Source organism: Oncorhynchus tshawytscha, linkage group LG12 (genome assembly GCF_018296145.1).
Source record: "Oncorhynchus tshawytscha isolate Ot180627B linkage group LG12, Otsh_v2.0, whole genome shotgun sequence".
NCBI classification, from domain to species: Eukaryota; Metazoa; Chordata; class Actinopteri; order Salmoniformes; family Salmonidae; genus Oncorhynchus; species Oncorhynchus tshawytscha.
In genome coordinates, this window is record NC_056440.1 from 73,372,351 (window position 1) to 73,395,707 (window position 23,357).

The window sequence follows — 23,357 nt, forward strand, 5'->3', positions numbered from 1 at the left end:
TCTTGCCCTTTACGTCTGCAGAGAAACATTCAGCGTCTCATTCAGGCCCACATGTTGTAAAGGTATTTTATATGGTAGTTATTATTGTTATCATCATTATCATTCCGTATGTGCTATAAAAGATGGATGATGGAGGATGTATGAAGGAGCACAGCCATAAATAAGGGTTGTGGCTGCAGTCCTAAACCTGTCTCACTCCTCTGTGGGAGACTGAATAAAAATAAGCACCTCACCTTTCAGATAACATTTACACCAGCATCAAGTCTGACTTCTCCTCCTGGTCGTATGCAGTCCCACAGAAGAAGAGTTCAGGTCTGACTTCTCCTCCTGGTCGTATGCAGTCAGACAGAGGAAGAGTACAGGTTCTGACTTCTCCTCCTGGTCGTATGCAGTCAGACAGAGGAAGAGTACAGGTTCTGACTTCTCCTCCTGGTCGTATGCAGTCAGACAGAGGAGGAGTACAGGTCTGACTTCTCCTCCTGGTCGTATGCAGTCACACAGAGGAAGAATACAGGTCTGACTTCTCCTGGTCGTATGCAGTCAGACAGAGGAGGAGTACAGGTCTGACTTCTCCTCCTGGTTGTATGCAGTCACACAGAGGAAGAGTACAGGTCTGACTTCTCCTCCTGGTCGTATGCAGTCACACAGAGGAAGAGTACAGGTCTGACTTCTCCTCCTGGTCGTATGCAGTCACACAGAGGAAGAGTACAGGTCTGACTTCTCCTCCTGGTCGTATGCAGTCACACAGAGGAAGAGTATAGGTCTGACTTCTCCTCCTGGTCGTATGCAGTCACACAGAGGAGGAGTACATGTCTGACTTCTCCTCCTGGTCGTATGCAGTCAGACAGAGGAGGAGTACATGTCTGACTTCTCCTCCTGGTTGTATGCAGTCAGACAGAGGAGGAGTACAGGTCTGACTTCTCCTCCTGGTCGTATGCAGTCAGACAGAGGAGGAGTACAGGTCTGACTTCTCTTCCTGGTCGTATGCAGTCAGACAGAGGAAGAGTACATATCTGACTTCTCCTCCTGGTCGTATGCAGTCAGACAGAGCAGGAGTACAGGTCTGACTTCTCCTCCTGGTCGTATGCAGTCAGACAGAGGAAGAGTACATATCTGACTTCTCCTCCTGGTCCTATGCAGTCAGACAGAGGAGGAGTACATGTCTGACTTCTCCTCCAGGTCGTATGCAGTCAGACAGAGGAGGGGTACATGTCTGACTTCTCCTCCTGGTCGTATGCAGTCAGACAGAGGAAGAGTACATATCTGACTTCTCCTCCTGGTCGTATGCAGTCAGACAGAGGAGGAGTACAGGTCTGACTTCTCCTCCTGGTCGTATGCAGTCAGACAGAGGAAGAGTACATATCTGACTTCTCCTCCTGGTCGTATGCAGTCAGACAGAGGAGGGGTACATGTCTGACTTCTCCTCCTGGTCGTATGCAGTCAGACAGAGGAAGAGTACATATCTGACTTCTCCTCCTGGTCGTATGCAGTCAGACAGTCAGACTGTTTTTCAATGCTAAACCCACCACTGGTGTGAGTCGCCAAAGAGCTCTATTTTCATGTCATCTGACCATAGCACCGGTTCCAATCCAAGTGCCAATGCCGTTTATCAAACTCCAGGCGGTGCTATGGTCAGATTACATGAAAATAGAGCTCTCTCAATTGTATTAGTATAAATGAATATCATTTCCACAAACAATGGAGCATACAATATAGCTCAATATATCAGTGATTTTTGCTCATCTTTATCAAGGGTGTCAATAATGATGGTCCTGGCGGTGTATCTCAGTATATACTGTATGTGGTTTCTATTAGCCAAATACTGTACACTTTATCAGACCACAGATGTCCAGTACAGTGCCATACGGCCTGTGGCTCATTAAAGCCCAGATCTAATGCATGAATCAAAGGGTGGAGGGGAGGAAACCATCAATCAGCCTAATGGGAATCCCCTGTGTGAGGAGCGTGGGCCGGGCTGTGGGGCCTGGTGCTGGTGGTAGACCCAGCTGTAGTCTCTCAGTGTGAACTCCCAGACTTAAACACACACCAGCCACCAAAGTGTCCGGAACGTCACTATGTTAAGATACACTACTGAGACTCTGAGAACCACAAGGCTGTGTAGCACACACAAAATAAAGACAGACACACAGACATGTGTGCCACACACACAGCCTGTGTGTGTGTGTGTGTGTGTGTTGATGAGGTTTCCAGAGCAGGCTTAGAAGACCTGGTGTATCCCACGTGGCAGATGGAGCTGCCTGGGTCCTCAGAGTAGAGTGTCGCCAGGCTAGCTGCAATCCCCACATGTGGCGGCCATATTCATCACACCACGCCACGCCACGCCACGCCAGGAAAGACCCTTGCTTAGTGCTTGATGTGGAGGACCATCAAAGAGGTGATAGGGATGAGATTTATTGGCCAACGGCTATTTTGGTTTGAGTCTGTGTTATGCATTGAGAGGATTGTATGTTTAGTTTATTCTAAGTGTGTGAGCTTGTGACCAGGCTCCATGGTTGTTATCCTGTGGAGTAGAATATCCTCAACTAAATGGGGTCAAGGTAAGGTTTGACACCCAAAGTCTAGTCCCTTCCTAGTCTCTCCAGACAGCTCTTTAATGCTTTAATCTCTTACAGTTCCCATATTGACACACACACACACACACACACACATGAGAAACACACACACACACACACACAGACACTAACACACACTACACACACCGATCCCTCATGAAACACTACTTATCTATTCAGCTCTGGATTGCCGGCAGCCCGTTAAGAATCGAGTTATGCTAAACAGAGGTTGATTTAAACCAGGGGTTGACCTTTGAACTGGGCTTAGAGGATAATGTCTCAGGCAAGGAGAGCAAAGTCCTGTTACCAACCATGAATCAGGACCAGCCGACACTATTTCAAAATTGCTTAGTTGCATGGAACTCCCTTTAGTGCTGAACGGACTTTCATAAAATTGATTTTCTGAGTACACCCTTTTAGTAGCTATAAGCTTGAAATATGAACCCTTCATTGCTGAAAGCATTTTATATTTTTCCTTTCCTTTTGCCCTCCTTGTGTAACTAATGATCTGGGGAAGGAGTGTGTTTGAAATTCTCCTCAGCAGCCATTTCCATAATTAAACACTGCTAATTATAGAGCTTTGGCTGACTTTAAACAAACAAGCCTCGCTGAGGCGCGGAGTGGAGTCGAGCAGGAGCGAGACTTGATGCCTGACGCCTTCCATTTGGAAATCTATGCAAATCAGACCCCTGGCTAATGTGTTTTCACAGATGAAACTACTGACAACATTTACACACATTGCTCATTCACACTTAGTACAGTAGATCTGACGGTGGAATGTATTAGGCATTTAGAGGGAGATTCAACGACAATATTAGCTTTCAGAGGGAGAATAATAGCTATGGTATTGATGGTTTTTATGAAATGGCTTTCATATTGAATATACACTATGATTACTTGGCTGTAAAATAAGAATCGAAAAATTGTATAAGCATGAATTGATCATATTCATATTTATGTAGAGTGTGTGTGCGCACGAGCGTGCATGCACGTGTGCATTTGTGCATTCAATCATTACTATGTGTACCCTCTATAGGAAACGCTGAAGAAGATGACGTATTTTTCCTTTGTCTGTGTCTTGGCAACCCACACAGCAAAACATTTCTGCATTGTCGATTTCAGTGCAGTGACAGTGGTTGTCAATTTATCACCCTTTGACAGCAAGCCACTAGAAGCCATTATATCAGAGAAATGAAAATTATATATGAAGATTAACATCAACTAATTTGTTAGGAAGAAAATACCCCGATTGAACCGAGCGCAGAGGACTGAGAGCTATGCTGCCAGTAATTCACACATCAACAGCATTTAAATTATTAAAAAGATTGGAAATAATAATTGGCCATATATTTTCTGCCCATTCTTCTGCACCAAATAGCGTTGCCTGGGGTACTTGACATTCACCAGTGGTTTATAATGTAAATGACAGGGAGAAAATTCTGTTCTATCTCAAACAGTGGATGGAGTGATTGACTACAGAATATTTATAGAAGCTTATAAGCAGCTATAGGTGGAGGTCAATTATCATTTGAATAATGGAGCCGAGACGTCGGCTGCCTAGCTGCCTCTGTGAAGTGTGACACATTTTTATCTCTATGCATTTCAATGAAGTCAGACTGGTACATAAAAGGTTATCACCTAGGAAACATATTTGCCTAAGCGCAAGTTAAACAGGCAAGTGAGATCGGCATAGATATTCAATTTAGCCAGTCAACCCTGACCTATAAATATTTCAACAAAACCCGATGAGGGAGTCTTTTTTTCTCCCCCCCTCTTTGATCCAATTCCATCTCAGCAGCAGGAGATATGAGGGGAGGAGATATAAGGGGAGGAGTGGAGGAGATATGAGAAGAGAAGATATGAGGGGAGGAGTGGAGGAGATATGAGGGGAGGAGTGGAGGAGAAAGGGATGGGGGGATGGGGAGGGAGGGACGAAAAAAGAAAGTCAAGCATACTGTATCTTATCTATTAAGTGGGTTGTTTAATGCATCTTTCATCTCTTCACCCAGGGGAGGGGGTCCGGAGGGGAAGGGGGAGAGGAAAGGAGAGATTTAACAATCCTGCACTATAGACACTGATGGCACCAATAGCTCCCAAAGTTCAACAGACATAAAATAATCTATAGTTGTGAGCTGACAAATTTGACCTGACACACTGCTCTATGGCGGGCGGTGGTGTGTGTGCATGTGTGTGTGTGTGGTGGGCTGTACTCTGGAGATGGGCATTAATCACAGTGTGTTTTCTGCTGCCGAGTATGCGAACGGAGAGAGACCAGGCACACCTCAAAGTGAGTTGGAGGTTATGCAGGCATGGGGATTAATCAATAAGGCGACTCTTAAACCACTCTGGTACAAACACACAGTACACACACGCACGCACAGTACACACACACACACACAAACACACACACACACATACAGTACACACACATACAGTACACACACACACAGTACACACACACACACACACACACACACATACACGCACAACAGTCCTCCTAGCCTAACCAAGCCTCAGTCACCCTCAGAATGTGGATGTGTCTGTCTGCTATAGCGCCACACTGTGCTGCAATTACAGCAGTGCTGCCTAGATACAAGACTGATAAGCCCTCTCAGCTGGGAGTTACAGTACAGTACGGCTGCAGACACACACACCATAAAGCAGGAGGAGTATCCCGTCCTGTCCAGGCTGAGCCCAGGCTGGGCCCCTGGCTCTCGGCCCCCTCTGTTGGAGCCTGCCACCCAGAGAGACCTCGATCAGCAGCCTCCCCTCCGCCTCCACCCGGCCCGGCCCGCTCTGACAGCAGATCTGTCACTCCCTTCATACAGTCAGCACCAACTGATTTAGCAGGAAGCAGACAGTGTGGCAGGAGGTGAAAACTCCAGCTATTTGTCAACGTGGCGCCCCATGTCAAAGTGTCAGGCCCAGGGACATTCCCCATACAGCTGGCCTGTTAGCTAAAGAGACAGGCCGTATGGTCTGAGCAGCTAGGAGGACTGTTGACACTGTGTGTATGTGTGTATGTGAGTGCGTGCGTGTGTGTGTTTGCGTGTGTGTTGTTAGCTAAAGAGACAGGCCGTATGGTCGGAGTAGGAGCATGCTGCTGTCAAAGACCACTCAAAGCTGCCTGTTGGAAAGCTTCCTTCTCTCCCTCTCCCTCTCTCTCTCTATCATTTTCTTTCCCACCTGCTTCCTCTCATTGACTATTGGACTGTCTCAGTCTCTGTATTCTGTTCCCTCATATCTGTCTCGCTCTCAATCTCTGTATTTTATTATTACTGGCTTTTCTTTCCCCTTGTTACATTCTTTGAAAAATAATATAATAGACAGAAATTCTGGTGTCTGCAAAATGGAGGACAGAGGCCCAGCAGTTTAGTGCCCAGGGACAGTGTAGATGCATGCACTAACATTCAAGATAAGGACTATGATACTACTCAACAATAATACCCCCAAATGTTATATATTCTGAGGGATTATCAGGCCTAAAATATCTTCATGTTTACACACCTCAATGCCAAACAACTATGTTTAAGTAAAAACAATTTCATGAATATCCCCCCCCAAAACTGAACAACAGTATAACCCATGTAGTCATAATGTTATGTCTAAAAGCCATGCCAAAATGACACTTCCCTTGTACTCTGGAGAATTCAAACCCATAAAAGATTAAGTGTCAAAAATAACAATAACAGAAAATCAAATCAAGGAGCATATGAACTGAAAGAAACAACATTAACTGTATTAATTCACTGAGAAATAAATAAATACACTTATCTTTTCTTAAGCTTCTTTAGCTTTGTGTTTACTACTGGGTAGAGAGGGAGATTTATGAGCATACAAACAGGGTATTTATGGGTCAAACACAGCCTAGCTGGCTTTATGGACAGATTATGAGCATTTTCACAAATTCAGTTTGATAGCAGTTTGATAACATTTTCTAGCGTTTCATAAATAAACCTTATTAGGGGCGCATTGGCACAATGCTAAAGGATTGGTACAGGGGATTGAGGAGAAGGAGGGGGGGGGTCTTTTTCTTTTTGCCTCTACTGACCATGTTGTTGTTCTCTCTCTTCTCGCTCCTCTTTCTGTCCGTTTTGTTTCTCTGTCTTCTGAACCCCCCCTCCTAGGATCCATCTGGTACCTCTACTCCCCTTCAGAACACGGCCGGCCTGGTGGAATTCCCTGGACTAATTAATGAGTAGACAGTCACAGACGTGTCTGTCTCCCTACACCTCCTTCCCCCTGGAGAGACTTTATTGAAAAGAGAAATACATGAGATGGGCTGGCCAGAATGGTTCAGTCATACAGCACCAAAACATCATGTCAGCAATGAACTAAAGTTTGGGGCCTTGTTGTTATTTAGAGGTGTGAAACCCTCCTGAACTCAATATAATATATTGATGAAAATACTGGTTAAATACTAGTATCAGTAGCTATACTGAATAACCTGGGGAGTGGGAACCCCCCTTTCAGTTGTATTAATAATACTGGGGGTTGTTTTATGAATTGCCATATGAAATATCAGCAATATGAAATGTCAGTAACCACTCAACTTAATATATATGAGGAGAGACTATTAGGGACTACAGCAGCAGGGATAGCCAGCCAGCCAGTCAGCCAGCTAGCCAGCCAACCAGCCAGGTAGTCAGCCAGCCAGTCAAGTAGTCAGCCAGCCAGTCAGCCAAGTAGTCAGTCAGTCAGCCAGACAGTCAGCCAGCCAGTCAGCCATGTAGTCAGCCAGCCAGCCAGCCAGCCAGCCAGCCAGCCAGCCAAGTATCAGCCAATCAGCCAGCCATTCAGCCAGGTAGTCAGCTAGCAAGCCAGCCAGCCAGCCAGTCAGCCAGGTAGTCAATCAGCCAGCCAGCCTGCCAGTGAGCCAGCCAGCCAGTGAGCCAGTCAGCCAGCCAGTCTGCCAGTGAGCCAGCCAGCCAGTCAGTCAGCCAGCCAGTGAGCCAGCCAGCCAGTCAGTCAGTCAGCCAGCTATTCAGCCATTTAGTCAGCTAGCAAGCCCGCCAGTCAGCCAGTCAGCCAGGTAGTCAATCAATCAGCCAGCCAGCCAGCCAGCCAGCCAGCCAGCCAGCCAGTGAGCCAGCCAGCCAGCCAGCCAGAGAGTCTACAGGAGGCCTAGGGTCTATGACGTCATACCTCCCCTCCTCTACACTGACAACAAGGGCCCGAAGCCAGAACAAACTACTAATTTACAGTACAATATATACACAGTTTGCTCTGCCACAGTGGCCAATGAAGGGTACTGTACTGTTAGCATCCAAACTACTGCCAACCAGTGCTGGAGAGCTGCTCACAAGAGTGAGTGACATCTCAGAGGGAGTGCCATAACTACCGTACTGTACTGTACATGGGCCAAACTCACTGCTGGCTGGGAGAGAGAGAAAAAAAGAAAATGAACAAGATGATATGTTTTTAAATATGTTCCTTCTCTTGTGCAACTTTGAGTCTGAACATATTAGCGGAGCTGGGCATCAATCATGCAAGAGTTAATGGCACATCCAGCCTATGAATCTTTCACCAACAAGTCCCTCTCTTCTCCCCCAACCAGGCTGGGTGGAGTGGGGCTCTTCCTGTTCAACAGCTGGTAGAGCATGGCACTGTGATGAGTATGAGGGCCCATGTGGATATGCCAGCCCCATCGCTTTGATCTATGCTTGTGGAACAGATAGCTGTGAGGTTCTGGGCCTGGTTCCTGGGCCTGGTTCTGGTTGCTTCTGCTCCATCCCTCCTCCACACAGACCTTGGTTCAAATACCACAAACCCTGCCATCTGGCACTCCATACAGACTAAAGCAAACACTGAAAGTATTTCAAAGATTTCAAATAGAATTTGAGCCCAGGTCTGCCTCCTCCACAGGCCTTTCCCAGGCAGGGAGGCAGCCTGAGCCAGGTTGGACTGGGTACAACACAGGAACAGCCTGGTGTGTCCATGGTCCCAGAGGCTCCAGTGACACACTTTCCCTTTTAATGGGGCCACCTGCAGCCCCGCGTCGGGCCCCCGTCCGAACACTGTCAGAGGGGAAAAGAGCAGGAGCTGGTTGGGCAGGCTTGCAGTGTGGTGGGCATCTGCAACTGGCATTGACTTTAAGAGGCCTGTCAGTTCTTCGTGTTGGAGAGAGAGTGCCATGGGCACCCATGCTGAACTGGCCACGGATACATGGGTTCAGGCCAGGAAGGGTACTGACACATGTCAGGAAATGCTTTCTCTGTGATCTGGGTCACAGGGAGTAACTTCATGCTCTGTCTGCATTGGTGATGTGTCAAGTAAGAGGGTAAGCATGGAAGCTAGCTGTGTAAATCCCCTGAAAATAACATATCAGCCAATGGATGTGATCATAAACTCATATGGTAACAATGGATTATATATGACGTACTTGTATGCACTCTTCTGAATGCATTTCAGTCCATTATGTATCTCCTGGCATTGTTAACCCTGTCTATTCTAAACACTGGATAACTGAAATGTCCATTATGTATCTCCTGGCATTGTTAACCCTGTCTATTCTAAACACTGGATAACTGAAATGCATGCATCTCCTGGCATTGTTAACCCTGTCTATTCTAAACACTGGATAACTGAATGCATTTCAGTCCATTATGTATCTCCTGGCATTGTTAACCCTGTCTATTCTAAACACTGGATAACTGAATGCATTTCAGTCCATTATGTATCTCCTGGCATTGTTAACCCTGTCTATTCTAAACACTGGATAACTGAAATGCATTTCAGTCCATTATGCATCTCCTGGCATTGTTAACCCTGTCTATTCTAAACACTGGATAACTGAATGCATTTCAGTCCATTATGTATCTCCTGGCATTGTTAACCCTGTCTATTCTAAACACTGGATAACTGAAATGCATTTCAGTCCATTATGTATCTCCTGGCATTGTTAACCCTGTCTATTCTAAACACTGGATAACTGAATGCATTTCAGTCCATTATGTATCTCCTGGCATTGTTAACCCTGTCTATTCTAAACACTGGATAACTGAAATGCATTTCAGTCCATTATGTATCTCCTGGCATTGTTAACCCTGTCTATTCTAAACACTGGATAACTGAAATGCATTTCAGTCCATATCTCCTGGCATTGTTAACCCTGGATAAAACTGGATAACTGAAATGCATTTCAGTCCATTATGCATCTCCTGGCATTGTTAACCCTGTCTATTCTAAACACTGGATAACTGAATGCATTTCAGTCCATTATGTATCTCCTGGCATTGTTAACCCTGTCTATTCTAAACACTGGATAAGTGAAATGCATTCACATAATATGCAGTCAATAATCTATACTTTATCTGCTGTGCCTGGCATGTCTTAAAACTGTTTCAACTTTTCCTGTTGAAAAGCAATATCCCAAGTATAAATACAGTAAAGTACACACACTAAATATGTTTTGAGCAAAGTAGTGTTTTTAAGGCACAACTGTAAACTTCAAGTATCATAGGCCTCCGTCTTGCTTGAGGAACAATAGAGGTGTTTATGCCATGTCAGGAGGCACCTGAACCCCCTATTGGGAGTTGCCTTTTGTTAAGTAAATCAGGTGTTAAATGAGGTGTAAAGGAGACTGGAGTAGGACTTTAAATTTGTTTATACTCCTTTAATAATGGGGGTTAATCAAAAAGGGGTTTTGTCTTCCTCTCATCTGATGATAAGGTCTTTACATCTCAGTTAAATGTCTCCACTAAACTACTAACAGCTCCAGCTCCATAGCTACCCCCTGCTCCACTCCACTCCCTCTACTCCCCCTCACTCTGCTCTGAGCTAAAACATGATAATGCTGATTTAATGTGTGTATTTAAAGCAATAATTACCCAAACAAAGCTCGCAGTAGGAATCCGTTGGACAACAGTGATGAAATGGGCATGAATTAGCATAGAGCCTGGAATATGCATTCCAAATGGCACCCTATTTCCTATACAGAGCCCTATAGATCTTCACTACAAAAGACGTCCACTATAAAGGGAATAGTGTTCCATTTGGGACAGACTGGGAGTGTGTCTAGTACCTGGGGTGTAATTTCCTTAAACGCCATCCTACCAGGCAGTTAAAGAGGGGCGTTATAGAGAAACAGGGTGTCCATGATGCCTGGAGGCGCCTGCAGTGGGTACATTTATGGGTGCACTTTGCTCATTACACCAGGGGATAATCAGCCTTTAAACAAACCTGTCATTTCCTCCTGGGCCTCTGATGCCTCTGAAGTCCACAGCCAGTCAGCCAGCCAGCCAGCCAGTCAGTCAGTCAGACAGGCCTATTCATATCATTTAGTCTCATCGTCCCTCTGACAGACCCAGTCAGCCCACACAAAGAGAGATACACACAGATACACACACACACACACACACACACACACACACACACACACACACACACACACACACACACACACACACACACACACACACACACACACACACACACACACACACACACACACACACACACACACAGACACACACACACACACACACACACAAACACAGGCCAGCAGACACACAGGCATGTGTGCGCACACACACACATACACAGCTCACTGACCTTCTGCTACAATAATAAGGCACTTACCAGAGAGCGACAGATTTATAGTGACAAGACACTTGGTTAGAGGGTGGTGTAGAGGCGTTAGGGTGAGGGGGGGCTCATTCACTGACAGAACTGTAGAGGGGGGGTTGACCACACACACACACAGTTCATTAGGGTTTATGTGGGATCCAGAGGAACAGGTGAAATTATCTGTTGATTATAGTTATTTTAAAAGCATGTGTACATTTTGGAGCCATTGGCTTATTTACAACACAATATTTAGCAGCTGTTATTTTGCCAAGCAACCAGTGAAAAGCATAGGTTACTGCAGCACCAGTGGATGTTCAGAGCAGCAGTATTCTGCCTCTGACTATCTGCCCCTCTCCATTCACTGGTACAGTATCACACCATGTAGGAGGTCGTCGATATGTTTCAAAACTAGATCGAGATTAAAATCTAGATTAAAATCTCTCAAATCTGAAATGCTGTAGGCTATTTATTTCTAACTAGGCTACAAAAGCCTAATCATTTCAGGCATATCGTTTTTGAGGTAAACCAACTTTCTCCTAAACGCACACACCATCATTCATGACAGGAAACCTGACCCTGCGTTCTGAACAAAGTGGAAAGCGCAGAGAGCGAGTTAAGAAGGAATCAAAAAGAGAGCGATTTCATGGGAATTCAAGGGGATCAAATGGTGCCTTTATTGCAGGTTGAAGCCCCTGAACGGGGTCCTATGAAAGGCTGATCTGTGCTGTGCTACTTGGCTGCTACCTGGTTGGGTCTGGGCTGGATCTGGGCTAGATCTGGGCTGGGTCAGGTGAGACATCCACTGAGAGAGAGCACTCAGGGCTGCGGATCCCATTCACACCGTCACCAAACCCTCACAGGTCACCCTGCTTCACTGCTTTAGCCCTTAGCCTAGCATAGCACCACCACTAATGCATTTCTCAACAGGTACAGTGAGCAGGGCCGCGGAGACAAGGGCACAGGGCTTTGGGAGCCAGGTACATAGCTGTAACACTACGCTGATGGGACCACTCAGCTTTTCAGCTAGCAGGGCGGTCACTTCAATGATCATCGTGTTAGCAAGAGCGATGAGACGTAGGGCTTTTAAGTGAATGGAGCTAAATGAATGAGAAGGGTTTTGGCTTTGAGTCTTTGACTGGTGAATGCCGGTGATGACAATCCAGGTCAAAGGTTATCTCTCATCTTACCAGGGTGTGTGGAGCAAATTTAATTTGGCGGCAGGGACAAAAGTACCTCAGGGCCAAAGAGGAAATATCATTCATAATTATACAACCCTCACTCAAAGCCTCACGCCAACCCTCCCTGTAGAGACGTAACAACAATGGGACTTACTTACATTTGACATTATATGTCTCCAACCCCTCCTCCCTTCAAAGTAAAACACATTGACGACAAATTTGGCATTGGGATTCAGGCTCATGGCTACTCGCCATGCCAGTTCCCCTTTTTTCTGTGCCATATGCCAAGACAAATCATATTAACATGTTACTAAAGAATACTAAACCTTTTGGCTCCAGTCCTCGGCCATGCCAGTGTGCCAGTAAACTTCATTAAGCGCTATAGAATGCTTTTAGGAAACCTTGCCTCAGTTGCAATTATAAATAAGTTCCTTCATGAAGAGAAGCCCCCCGTCATGGGTGGGCTGGTGGCCGGGCCGCTGGGCCGCGGGGGCAGCAGGGCGATGTGGCGTTGGAGCTGGGGGCGTCTGGCTGGCTGGCGTGCAGACAACTGATCACTACTCTGAATGAAAAAGCAAGCTCAGTGAGCCAGCTCAAGTAACTGCTTTGTTACTGAATAAATGTTGCCGGCAACAAAGTTCAACAAAGAACCATTTGTCAACATGTTTACACCATAAATACTTATAACTATGGTGACGAAAGCAAAAAAAATAGGTTTCAATTGAATCCCCATAGGGGAATGGAAAGTAAAGGAGGAAAACACAATCTAGTCTGGGATTTGCTGTTTATAAGACACAACAAAACAACCACGTGGGGACTGGGAGATGTGCTGGTGCTTCTGTGGTGGAGGCACAAAGAGCCAGGTACCAGGCCTCAGTTGGATTGTGTGTAAGGTGAGATGATTGGGGCTGTTGAACAGTTACAATACAACAGACTCTTACGTATTCATTTCCACCAAGAACCTTGCCATCATATGGCTTCCTACCTACCTACCTACACACACACACACACACACACACACACACACACACACACACACACACACACACACACACACACACACACACACACACACACACACACACACAAACTCACTCTCCCTCCTGTCCCTGAGCTGCTCTCTCCAATTAAATTAAGTTAGAAAACAGTGTTCATTAGAAAAGTGTTCCTCACAATCTGGCAACCCTGACGGTTTTACCCAGCCTTCTCATGGACCCCTGAGGTAAGCGCTCCGGCACGAAATATATTCATTTAATCTTAAATTACATTACTTAATTACTTCATTTATTTGCTTAGTAAACACTATGAAACCAGGGAATCTAACACATTCAGCTTCTGCATGCAAATAAGGCCTAAACACTTACAGACTGGTATAAACACTGATGTAGTCTAATCAAAGAAAAATCATGTTCAACTATTTCGAAAACTTGCTCAAAAGCACAAACTAGAATTTGTGTTAACTTTATATTACTTCAAACTGTATTTCATTATATAACTGTAACTCACATACCAAAATCTACAGAATATCAATAACTCCAAGTAATGACTCTGTGACAAGCTACAAGCATGCAGTTATGTAGTTCTACAAGCCATTTTTGCTCTCTTTTGTGTTCATGTAGAAAACACATTGAACCGTGGTAAGAGCTATGTAGTTATCTGTAATTATCTACCTAGTATAAGGTAATTACACATGATATCTTGTAGTTACCTAGGTATGCAATTGTAATGTAAAGACATGCCTTGAATTATCAGCTATATTCCAAATGTAACTGAGATCAACAATATAACTGAAAGGTAAGCCTTGGAACCTTTTCTCCAGGCCCGTTAAGAAAAGATAAAAGCCTTTAGTGAAGCCAAGCTGGACCAAAGCCCAAGTGTCACACAGCCAAAGATAATAATCCTGACATAGTCCAAGAGACTGACGCAGAGAGAGAGAGAGAGAGAGAGAGAGAGAGAGAGAGAGAGAGAGAGACAGAGAGAGAGAGAGAGAGAGAGAGAGAGAGAGAGAGAGAGAGAGAGAGAGAGAGAGAGAGAGACCGCCTCTCCTAACACCTAAGCCTCCCCTGGCCTTGATCTGATCTGTCGTGACATGGTAGGACCATTTCTGGGATAATTAGGAATAATTATTAGACAATCCTCTGTGGTTGTGAACACAAGTCTTAGATTAGGAAATAGAACAGAAACTCTTTGTGAATGTCGTGAGGAGTTAAGCACTGTCATGTCATAGTTCTAGCAGACCTAGCCAATACATGTTTCTTCTCCTCCATCACAAATCCCACTAAAAGGAAAATATATGTTTTTTCTTCCCAAAATGTTTCACACAGTATGGGTGATGTTGAAGAACTTTCAATACACAAAGACAGACAGACAGAAACTAAGAAGGGGGGTTAGTTTAACATTAAAACCAAATGTAGCTGTTCCTTTCACATTCTCATTAAATAATAGCTTGTGAAAGCTTAAGGCTAGTAGCCATGTTGAGCCTCACTAATGCCCATTAGGGCTCTTTTCATCTGTGGTTGCCTCCTGAGGCCTGGTTCAGACAGTGTTATGAATGGGAGAGCTGTTTAGCGAGTGCAACTGGACCAGGCTGCTGTCTCCTTGCCACTCCATCACTCAATGACCCCAACATACGACAGAAATCCCCTACTACCTGTTCCATGTGATACTCATACTGTTAGCTAGCATCTACACACACTAACACACACACATACACACACCTCCCTGATAGACAGGGCGAGGGGTGAGGCGACAGGGATCAGGCCTCGTGTTTCAAACACACCATTAATCTTTCTTCCTTTCTCCTCTCTGACACGTGAAGCGGACCCTCGAGCACAGCCCAGTGGGCCCAGACCTTGAACCAACCGCCAACCACCTCCTCTCTAGTCTCTGATAAGATCTGAGCAAAGCGGCAGGCCGCCTGCGGCGCACCGGTACCCCTCAGCCACTCACAGCCCGTCCTACCCCCTGCCTCACTCAACTCACTAACAGGCAACCATTACAGACTGATGGGAAGCTGAAACCTAACCCATCTCTATGTGCACACACACACACACACACACACACACACACACACACACACACACACACACACACCATCTCTCCCTGCCCGACAATTTCTCTGATTGTAGTCAGACGCCAAACGGAGGAGAAGAGAGATCTGCGATCACTTCCGACGCCCACCTCCAGGCGAAGGCACAACAAAGGCTCTCTAAACGGGAGTCCTCCTACAGAGGAGGCACACAAACCCCACCACCGGTGAGGAGAGGGGGCCTGGAGGAAACAGTAACACACACTGCTGTGAAAAGGGAAAACAACTCGAAATCCACCCCTGTGTAGAGGTGTCTTCACAGTTCACTCAGACACTAAACTCATGTGGGTTTTTATTGAAGACAAACCACGATCCTCCTCAGGTTTTGTATCCACACAGTGGAAGGAAGCTGTGATGATGGTTGACAGACAGGGACATTTAATTGATACCCACTGCAGTGAGATTGATATGACAGGGAATCATTGTGATGCGTTTTTGAACATCAGCTGACAACAAGGTGAAGTGTGTCTCTGAGCCAAACATTTAATACACACCTGATTTCCTCATGGGGAAACACTGATAGTCATATCTGTTTGTCTAAGGTGTCAGATCTATTCATCTAAACAAATTCCATTGTATCAGCCTTGGGAACATTCCATTGTCTCAGCCTGTTGAACGTTCCATTGTCTCAGTCTGTTGAACGTTCCATTGTCTCAGCCTGTTGAACGTTCCATTGTCTCAGTCTGTTGAACGTTCCATTGTCTCAGTCTGTTGAACGTTCCATTGTCTCAGCCTGTTGAACGTTCCATTGTCTCAGCCTGTTGAACGTTCCATTGTCTCAGCCTGTTGAACGTTCCATTGTATCAGCCTGTTGAACGTTCCATTGTATCAGCCTTGGGAACATTCCATTGTCTCAGCCTGTTGAACGTTCCATTGTCTCAGTCTGTTGAACGTTCCATTGTCTCAGCCTGTTGAACGTTCCATTGTCTCAGTCTGTTGAACGTTCCATTGTCTCAGCCTGTTGAACATTCCATTGTCTCAGCCTGTTGGGAACATTCCATTGTCTCAGCCTGTTGAACGTTCCATTGTCTCAGCCTGTTGAACAATCCATTGTCTCAGCCTGGGAATGTTCCATTGTCTCAGCCTTGGGAACAATCCATTGTCTCAGCCTGTTGAACATTCCATTGTCTCAGCCTTGGGAACGTTCCATTGTCTCAGCCTGTTGAACGCCTCAGCCTTGGGAACGTTCCATTGTCTCAGCCTTGGGAACATTCCATTGTCTCAGCCTTGGGAACATTCCATTGTCTCAGCCTGTTGAACGTTCCATTGTCTCAGCCTGTTGAACGTTCCATTGTCTCAGCCTTGGGAACATTCCATTGTCTCAGCCTGTTGAACATTCCATTGTCTCAGCCTGTTGAACGTTCCATTGTCTCAGCCTTGGGAACATTCCATTGTCTCAGCCTGTTGAACGTTCCATTGTCTCAGCCTGTTGAACGTTCCATTGTCTCAGTCTGTTGAACGTTCCATTGTCTCAGCCTGTTGAACGTTCCATTGTCTCAGTCTGTTGAACGTTCCATTGTCTCAGCCTGTTGAACGTTCCATTGTCTCAGCCTGTTGAACGTTCCATTGTCTTAGCCTTGGGAACATTCCATTGTCTCAGCCTTGGGAACATTCCATTGTATCAGCCTGTTGAACGTTCCATTGTATCAGCCTTGGGAACAATCCATTGTCTCAGCCTTGGGAACATTCCATTGTCTCAGCCTTGGGAACATTCCATTGTCTCAGCTTTGGGAACATTCCATTGTCTCAGCCTTGGGAACGTTCCATTGTCTCAGCCTGTTGAACGTTCCATTGTATCAGCCTTGGGAACGTTCCATTGTCTCAGCCTTGGGAACATTCCATTGTCTCAGCCTTGGGAACATTCCATTGTCTCAGCCTTGGGAACATTCCATTGTCTCAGCCTGTTGAACGTTCCATTGTATCAGCCTTGGGAACATTCCATTGTCTCAGCCTTGGGAACATTCCATTGTCTCTGCCTGTTGAACGTTCCATTGTCTCAGCCTTGGGAACAATCCATTGTATCAGCCTTGGGAACATTCCATTGTATCAGCCTGTTGAATGTTCCATTGTCTCAGCCTTGGGAACAATCCATTCTCTCCGCCTGTTGAACGTTCCATTGTCTCAGCCTGTTGAACGTTCCATTGTCTCAGCCTTGGGAACATTCCATTGTATCAGCCTGTTGAACGTTCCACTGTCTCAGCCTTGGGAACATTCCATTGTATCAGCCTGTTGAACGTTCCATTGTCACAGCCTTGGGAACAGTCCATTGTATCAGCCTGTTGAACGTTCCATTGTATCAGCCTTGGTAACATTCCATTGTATCAGCCTGTTGAACGTTCCATTGTCTCAGCCTTGGGAACAATCCATTGTATCAGCCTTGGGAACATTCCATTGTATCAGCCTGTTGAATGTTCCATTGTCTCAGCCTTGGGAACAATCCATTCTCTCAGCCTGTTGAACATTCCATTGTCTCAGCCTTGGGAACAATCCATTGTCTCAGCCTGTTGAACGTTCCATTGTCTCAGCCTGTTGAACGTTCCATTGTCTCAGCCTTGGGAACATTCCATTGTATCAGCCTGTTGAACGTTCCACTGTCTCAGCCTTGGGAACATTCCATTGTATCAGCCTGTTGAACGTTCCATTGTCACAGCCTTGGGAAAAATCCATTGTATCAGCCTGTTGAACGTTCCATTGTATCAGCCTTGGTAACAATCCATTGTATCAGCCTTGGGAACGTTCCATTGTCTCAGCCTGTTGAACATTCCATTGTCTCAGCCTGTTGAACGTTCCATTGTCTCAGCCTTGGGAACATTCCATTGTATCAGCCTGTTGAACGTTCCACTGTCTCAGCCTTGGGAACATTCCATTGTATCAGCCTGTTGAACGTTCCATTGTCACAGCCTTGGGAAAAATCCATTGTATCAGCCTGTTGAACGTTCCACTGTCTCAACCTTGGGAACGTTCCATTGTCACAGCCTGTTGAACGTTCCATTGTCTCAGCCTTGGGAACGTTCCATTGTCTCAGCCTGTTGAACGTTCCATTGTATCAGCCTGTTGAACGTTCCATTGTCTCAGTCTGTTGAACGTTCCATTGTCTCAGTCTGTTGAACGTTCCATTGTCTCAGCCTGTTGAACGTTCCATTGTCTCAGCCTGTTGAACGTTCCATTGTCTCAGTCTGTTGAACGTTCCATTGTCTCAGTCTGTTGAACGTTCCATTGTCTCAGTCTGTTGAACGTTCCATTGTATCAGCCTGTTGAACGTTCCATTGTCTCAGCCTGTTGAACGTTCCATTGTCTCAGCCTGTTGAACGTTCCATTGTCACAGCCTGTTGAACGTTCCATTGTCTCAGTCTGTTGAACATTCCATTGTCTCAGTCTGTTGAACGTTCCATTGTATCAGCCTGTTGAACGTTCCATTGTATCAGCCTGTTGAACGTTCCATTGTCTCAGCCTGTTGAACGTTCCATTGTCTCAGCCTGTTGAACGTTCCATTGTCTCAGCCTGTTGAACGTTCCATTGTCTCAGCCTGTTGAACGTTCCATTGTCTCAGCCTGTTGAATGTTCCATTGTCTCAGCCTGTTGAACGTTCCATTGTCTCAGCCTTGGGAACGTTCCATTGTCTCAGCCTGTTGAACATTCCATTGTCTCAGCCTGTTGAACGTTCCATTGTCTCAGCCTGTTGAACGTTCCATTGTCTCAGCCTGTTGAATGTTCCATTGTCTCAGCCTTGGTAACATTCCATTGTATCAGCCTGTTGAACGTTCCATTGTCTCAGCCTTGGGAACAATCCATTGTATCAGCCTTGGGAACATTCCATTGTATCAGCCTGTTGAATGTTCCATTGTCTCAGCCTTGGGAACAATCCATTCTCTCCGCCTGTTGAACGTTCCATTGTATCAGCCTTGGTAACATTCCATTGTATCAGCCTTGGGAACATTCCATTGTCTCAGCCTTGGGAACATTCCATTGTCTCAGCCTTGGGAACATTCCATTGTCTCAGCCTTGGGAACATTCCATTGTCTCAGCCTTGGGAACATTCCATTGTCTCTGCCTGTTGAACGTTCCATTGTCTCAGCCTTTGGAACAATCCATTGTATCAGCCTTTGGAACAATCCATTGTATCAGCCTTGGGAACATTCCATTGTCTCAGCCTTGGGAACGTTCCATTGTCTCAGCCTTGGGAACATTCCATTGTCTCAGCCTTGGGAACGTTCCATTGTCTCAGCCTGTTGAACGTTCCATTGTATCAGCCTTGGGAACGTTCCATTGTCTCAGCCTTGGGAACATTCCATTGTCTCAGCCTGTTGAACGTTCCATTGTATCAGCCTTGGGAACATTCCATTGTCTCAGCCTTGGGAACATTCCATTGTCTCTGCCTGTTGAACGTTCCATTGTATCAGCCTTGGTAACATTCCATTGTATCAGCCTGTTGAACGTTCCATTGTCTCAGCCTTGGGAACAATCCATTGTATCAGCCTTGGGAACATTCCATTGTCTCAGCCTGTTGAATGTTCCATTGTCTCAGCCTTGGGAACAATCCATTGTCTCCGCCTGTTGAACGTTCCATTGTCTCAGCCTGTTGAACGTTCCATTGTCTCAGCCTTGGGAACATTCCATTGTCTCAGCCTGTTGAACGTTCCATTGTCTCAGTCTGTTGAACATTCCATTGTCTCAGCCTGTTGAACGTTCCATTGTCTCAGCCTTGGGAACAATCCATTGTATCAGCCTGTTGAACGTTCCATTGTCTCAGCCTTGGGAACGTTCCATTGTCTCAGTCTGTTGAACGTTCCATTGTCTCAGCCTGTTGAACGTTCCATTGTCTCAGTCTGTTGAACGTTCCATTGTCTCAGCCTGTTGAACGTTCCATTGTCTCAGCCTGTTGAACGTTCCATTGTCTCAGCCTGTTGAACGTTCCATTGTCTCAGTCTGTTGAACGTTCCATTGTCTCAGTCTGTTGAACGTTCCATTGTCTCAGTCTGTTGAACGTTCCATTGTCTCAGCCTGTTGAACATTCCATTGTCTCAGCCTGTTGAACGTTCCATTGTCTCAGCCTGTTGAACATTCCATTGTATCAGCCTGTTGAACGTTCCATTGTCACAGCCTGTTGAACGTTCCATTGTTCAGCCTGTTGAACGTTCCACTGTCTCAACCTTGAACGTTCCATTGTCACAGTCTGTTGAACGTTCCATTGTATCAGCCTGTTGAACGTTCCATTGTATCAGCCTGTTGAACGTTCCATTGTATCAGCCTGTTGAACGTTCCATTGTCTCAGCCTGTTGAACGTTCCATTGTCTCAGCCTGTTGAACGTTCCATTGTCTCAGCCTGTTGAACATTCCATTGTCTCAGCCTGTTGAACGTTCCATTGTCTCAGCCTGTTGAATGTTCCATTGTCTCAGTCTGTTGAACGTTCCATTGTATCAGCCTGTTGAACGTTCCATTGTATCAGCCTGTTGAACGTTCCATTGTATCAGCCTGTTGAACGTTCCATTGTCTCAGCCTGTTGAACGTTCCATTGTCTCAGCCTGTTTAATGTTCCATTGTCTCAGCCTTAGGAACGTTCCATTGTATCAGCCTTGGGAACGTTCCATTGTATCAGCCTTGGGAACGTTCCATTGTCTCAGCTGTCACTTTCGTCGTAATGAATTGACCAAGGCGCAGTGTAAGTAGAGTTCCACATATCTTTAATAAACCGAAACTCAGCAAAACAAAACAAACAAGCACAAATTAAACGTGAAGCTACTGGTGCACACAGGCAACTGTCCGTGGATAAGATCCCACAAATAACCATGGGGAAATGGCTACCTAAATATGATCCCCAATCAGAGACAAACAGCTGCCTCTGATTGGGAACCATATCAGGCCACCATAGAAACACAAAACACCTAGATGAACCACCCAAGTCACTATCACGCCCCAACCTTCACAGAGAATAAGCCTTGGGAACGTTCCATTGTCTCAGCCTTGGTAAAGTTCCATTGTCTCAGCCTTCAAATCAAATCAAAGTTTATTCGTCACGTGTGCCGAATACAACAGGTTACAATGAAATGCTTCCTTACAGGCTCTATCCAATAGTGCGAAAGAAAAAGGTATGTGTGTGTGTGTGTGTGTAGGTAAGTAAAGAAATACAACAACAGTAAAAAGACATTTGAAAAAGAGTAGCGAGGCTATATACAGACACTGGTTAGTCAGGCTGATTGAGGTAGTATGTACATGTATGTATCGTTAAAGTGACTATGCATATATGATGAACAGAGAGCAGCAGTAGCGTAAAAGAGGGGTTGGCACAATGCAAATAGTCTGGGTAACCATTTGGATCAGGATGCTCTCGATGTTGCAGCTGTAGAACCCTTTGAGGATCTCAGGACCCATGCCAAATCTTTTTAGTTTCCTGAAGGGGAATAGGCTTTGTCGTGCCCCCTTCACGACTGTCTTGGTGTGTTAGGAACATTCTAGTTTGTTGGTGATGTGGACACCAAGGAATTTGAAGCTCTCAACCTGCTCCACTACAGCCCCATTGATGAGAATGGAGACGTGCTCGGTGCACCTTTTCCTGTAGTCCGCAATCATCTCCTTAGTCTTGGTTATGTTGAGGGATAGGTTGTTATTCTGGTACCACCCGGCCAGGTCTCTGACCTCCTCCCTATAGGCTGTCTCGTCGTTGTCGGTGATCAGGCCACTACCACTGTTGTGTCGTCAGCAAACTTAATGATGGTGTTGGAGTCGTGCCTGGCCATGCAGTCGTGGGTGAACAGGGAGTACAGGAGGGGACTGAGCACGCACCCCTGGGGAGCTCTAGTGTTGAGTATCAGCGTGGCAGATGTGTTGTTACCTAACCTCACCACCTGGGGGAGGCCCGTCAGAAAGTCCAGGATCCAGTTGCAGAGGGAGGTGTTTAGTCCCAGGATCCTTAGCTTAGTGATGAGCTTTGAGGGTACTATGGTGTTGAACGCTGAGTTGTAGTCAATGAATAGCATTCTCACATAGGTGTTCCTTTTGTCCAGGTGGGAAAGGGCAGTGTGGAGTGCAATAGAAATGGCATCATCTGTGGATCTGTTTGGGCGGTATGCAAATTGGAGTGGGTCTAGGGTTTCTGGGATAGTGGCATTGACGTGAGCCATGACCAGCCTTTCATAGCACTTCATGGCTAAGAACGTGAGTGCTACGGGTCTGTAGTCATTTAGGCAGGTTGCCTTTGTGTTCTTGGGCACAGGGACTATGGTGGTCTGCTTGAAGCAGGTTGGTATTACAGACTCAATCAGGGACATGTTGAAAATGTCAGTGAAGACACCTGCCAGTTGGTCAGCAAATGCACGGAGCACACATCCTGGTAATCCATCTGGCCCTGCAGCCTTGTGACTGTTGACCTGTTTAAAGGTCTTACTCACGTCAGCTATGGAGCGCGTGATCACACAGTCGTCCAGAACTGCTGATGCTCTCATGCATGCCTCAGTGTTGCTTGCCTCGAAGCGAGCATAGAAGTGATTTAGCTCATCTGGTAGGCTCGTGTCACTGGGCAGCTCGCGGCTGGTCTTCCCTTTGTAGTCTGTAATAGTTTGCAAGCCCTGCCACATAAGACGAGCGTCGGAGCCGGTGTAGTATGATTCAATCTTAGCCCTGTATTGACGCTTTGCCTGTTTGATGCTTCGTCACAGGGCATAGCAGGATTTCTTGTAAGCTTCCGGGTTAGAGTCCCGCACCTTGAAAGCGGCAGCTCTACCCTTTAGCTCAGTGCGTATGTTGCCTGTAATCCATGACTTCTGGTTGGGGTATGTACGTACAGTCACTGTGGGGACGAAGTCCTCAATGCACTTATTGATAAAGCCAGTGACTGATGTGGTGTATTCCTCATGTCATCGGAAGAATCCCGGAACATGTTCCAGTCTGTGATAGCAAAACAGTCCTGTAGTTTAGCATCTGCTTCATCTGACCATTTTTTTATAGACCGGGTC

The 23,357-nt window shown here is 45.9% G+C and overlaps 1 protein-coding gene across 1 annotated transcript in view; it reads left to right on the plus strand.

Annotated features, from left to right (window-relative positions):
* Nucleotides 1-4,827: 4,827 nt before the first annotated feature.
* LOC112239653 (72 kDa type IV collagenase-like) overlaps nt 4,828-23,357 on the plus strand; it is a 60,233-nt gene continuing 41,703 nt past the window's right edge. The window contains exon 1 of the mRNA XM_042331120.1: nt 4,828-4,860. Coding sequence (XP_042187054.1) covers nt 4,828-4,860 — 33 coding nt within the window. The remainder of the gene's footprint in view (nt 4,861-23,357) is intronic.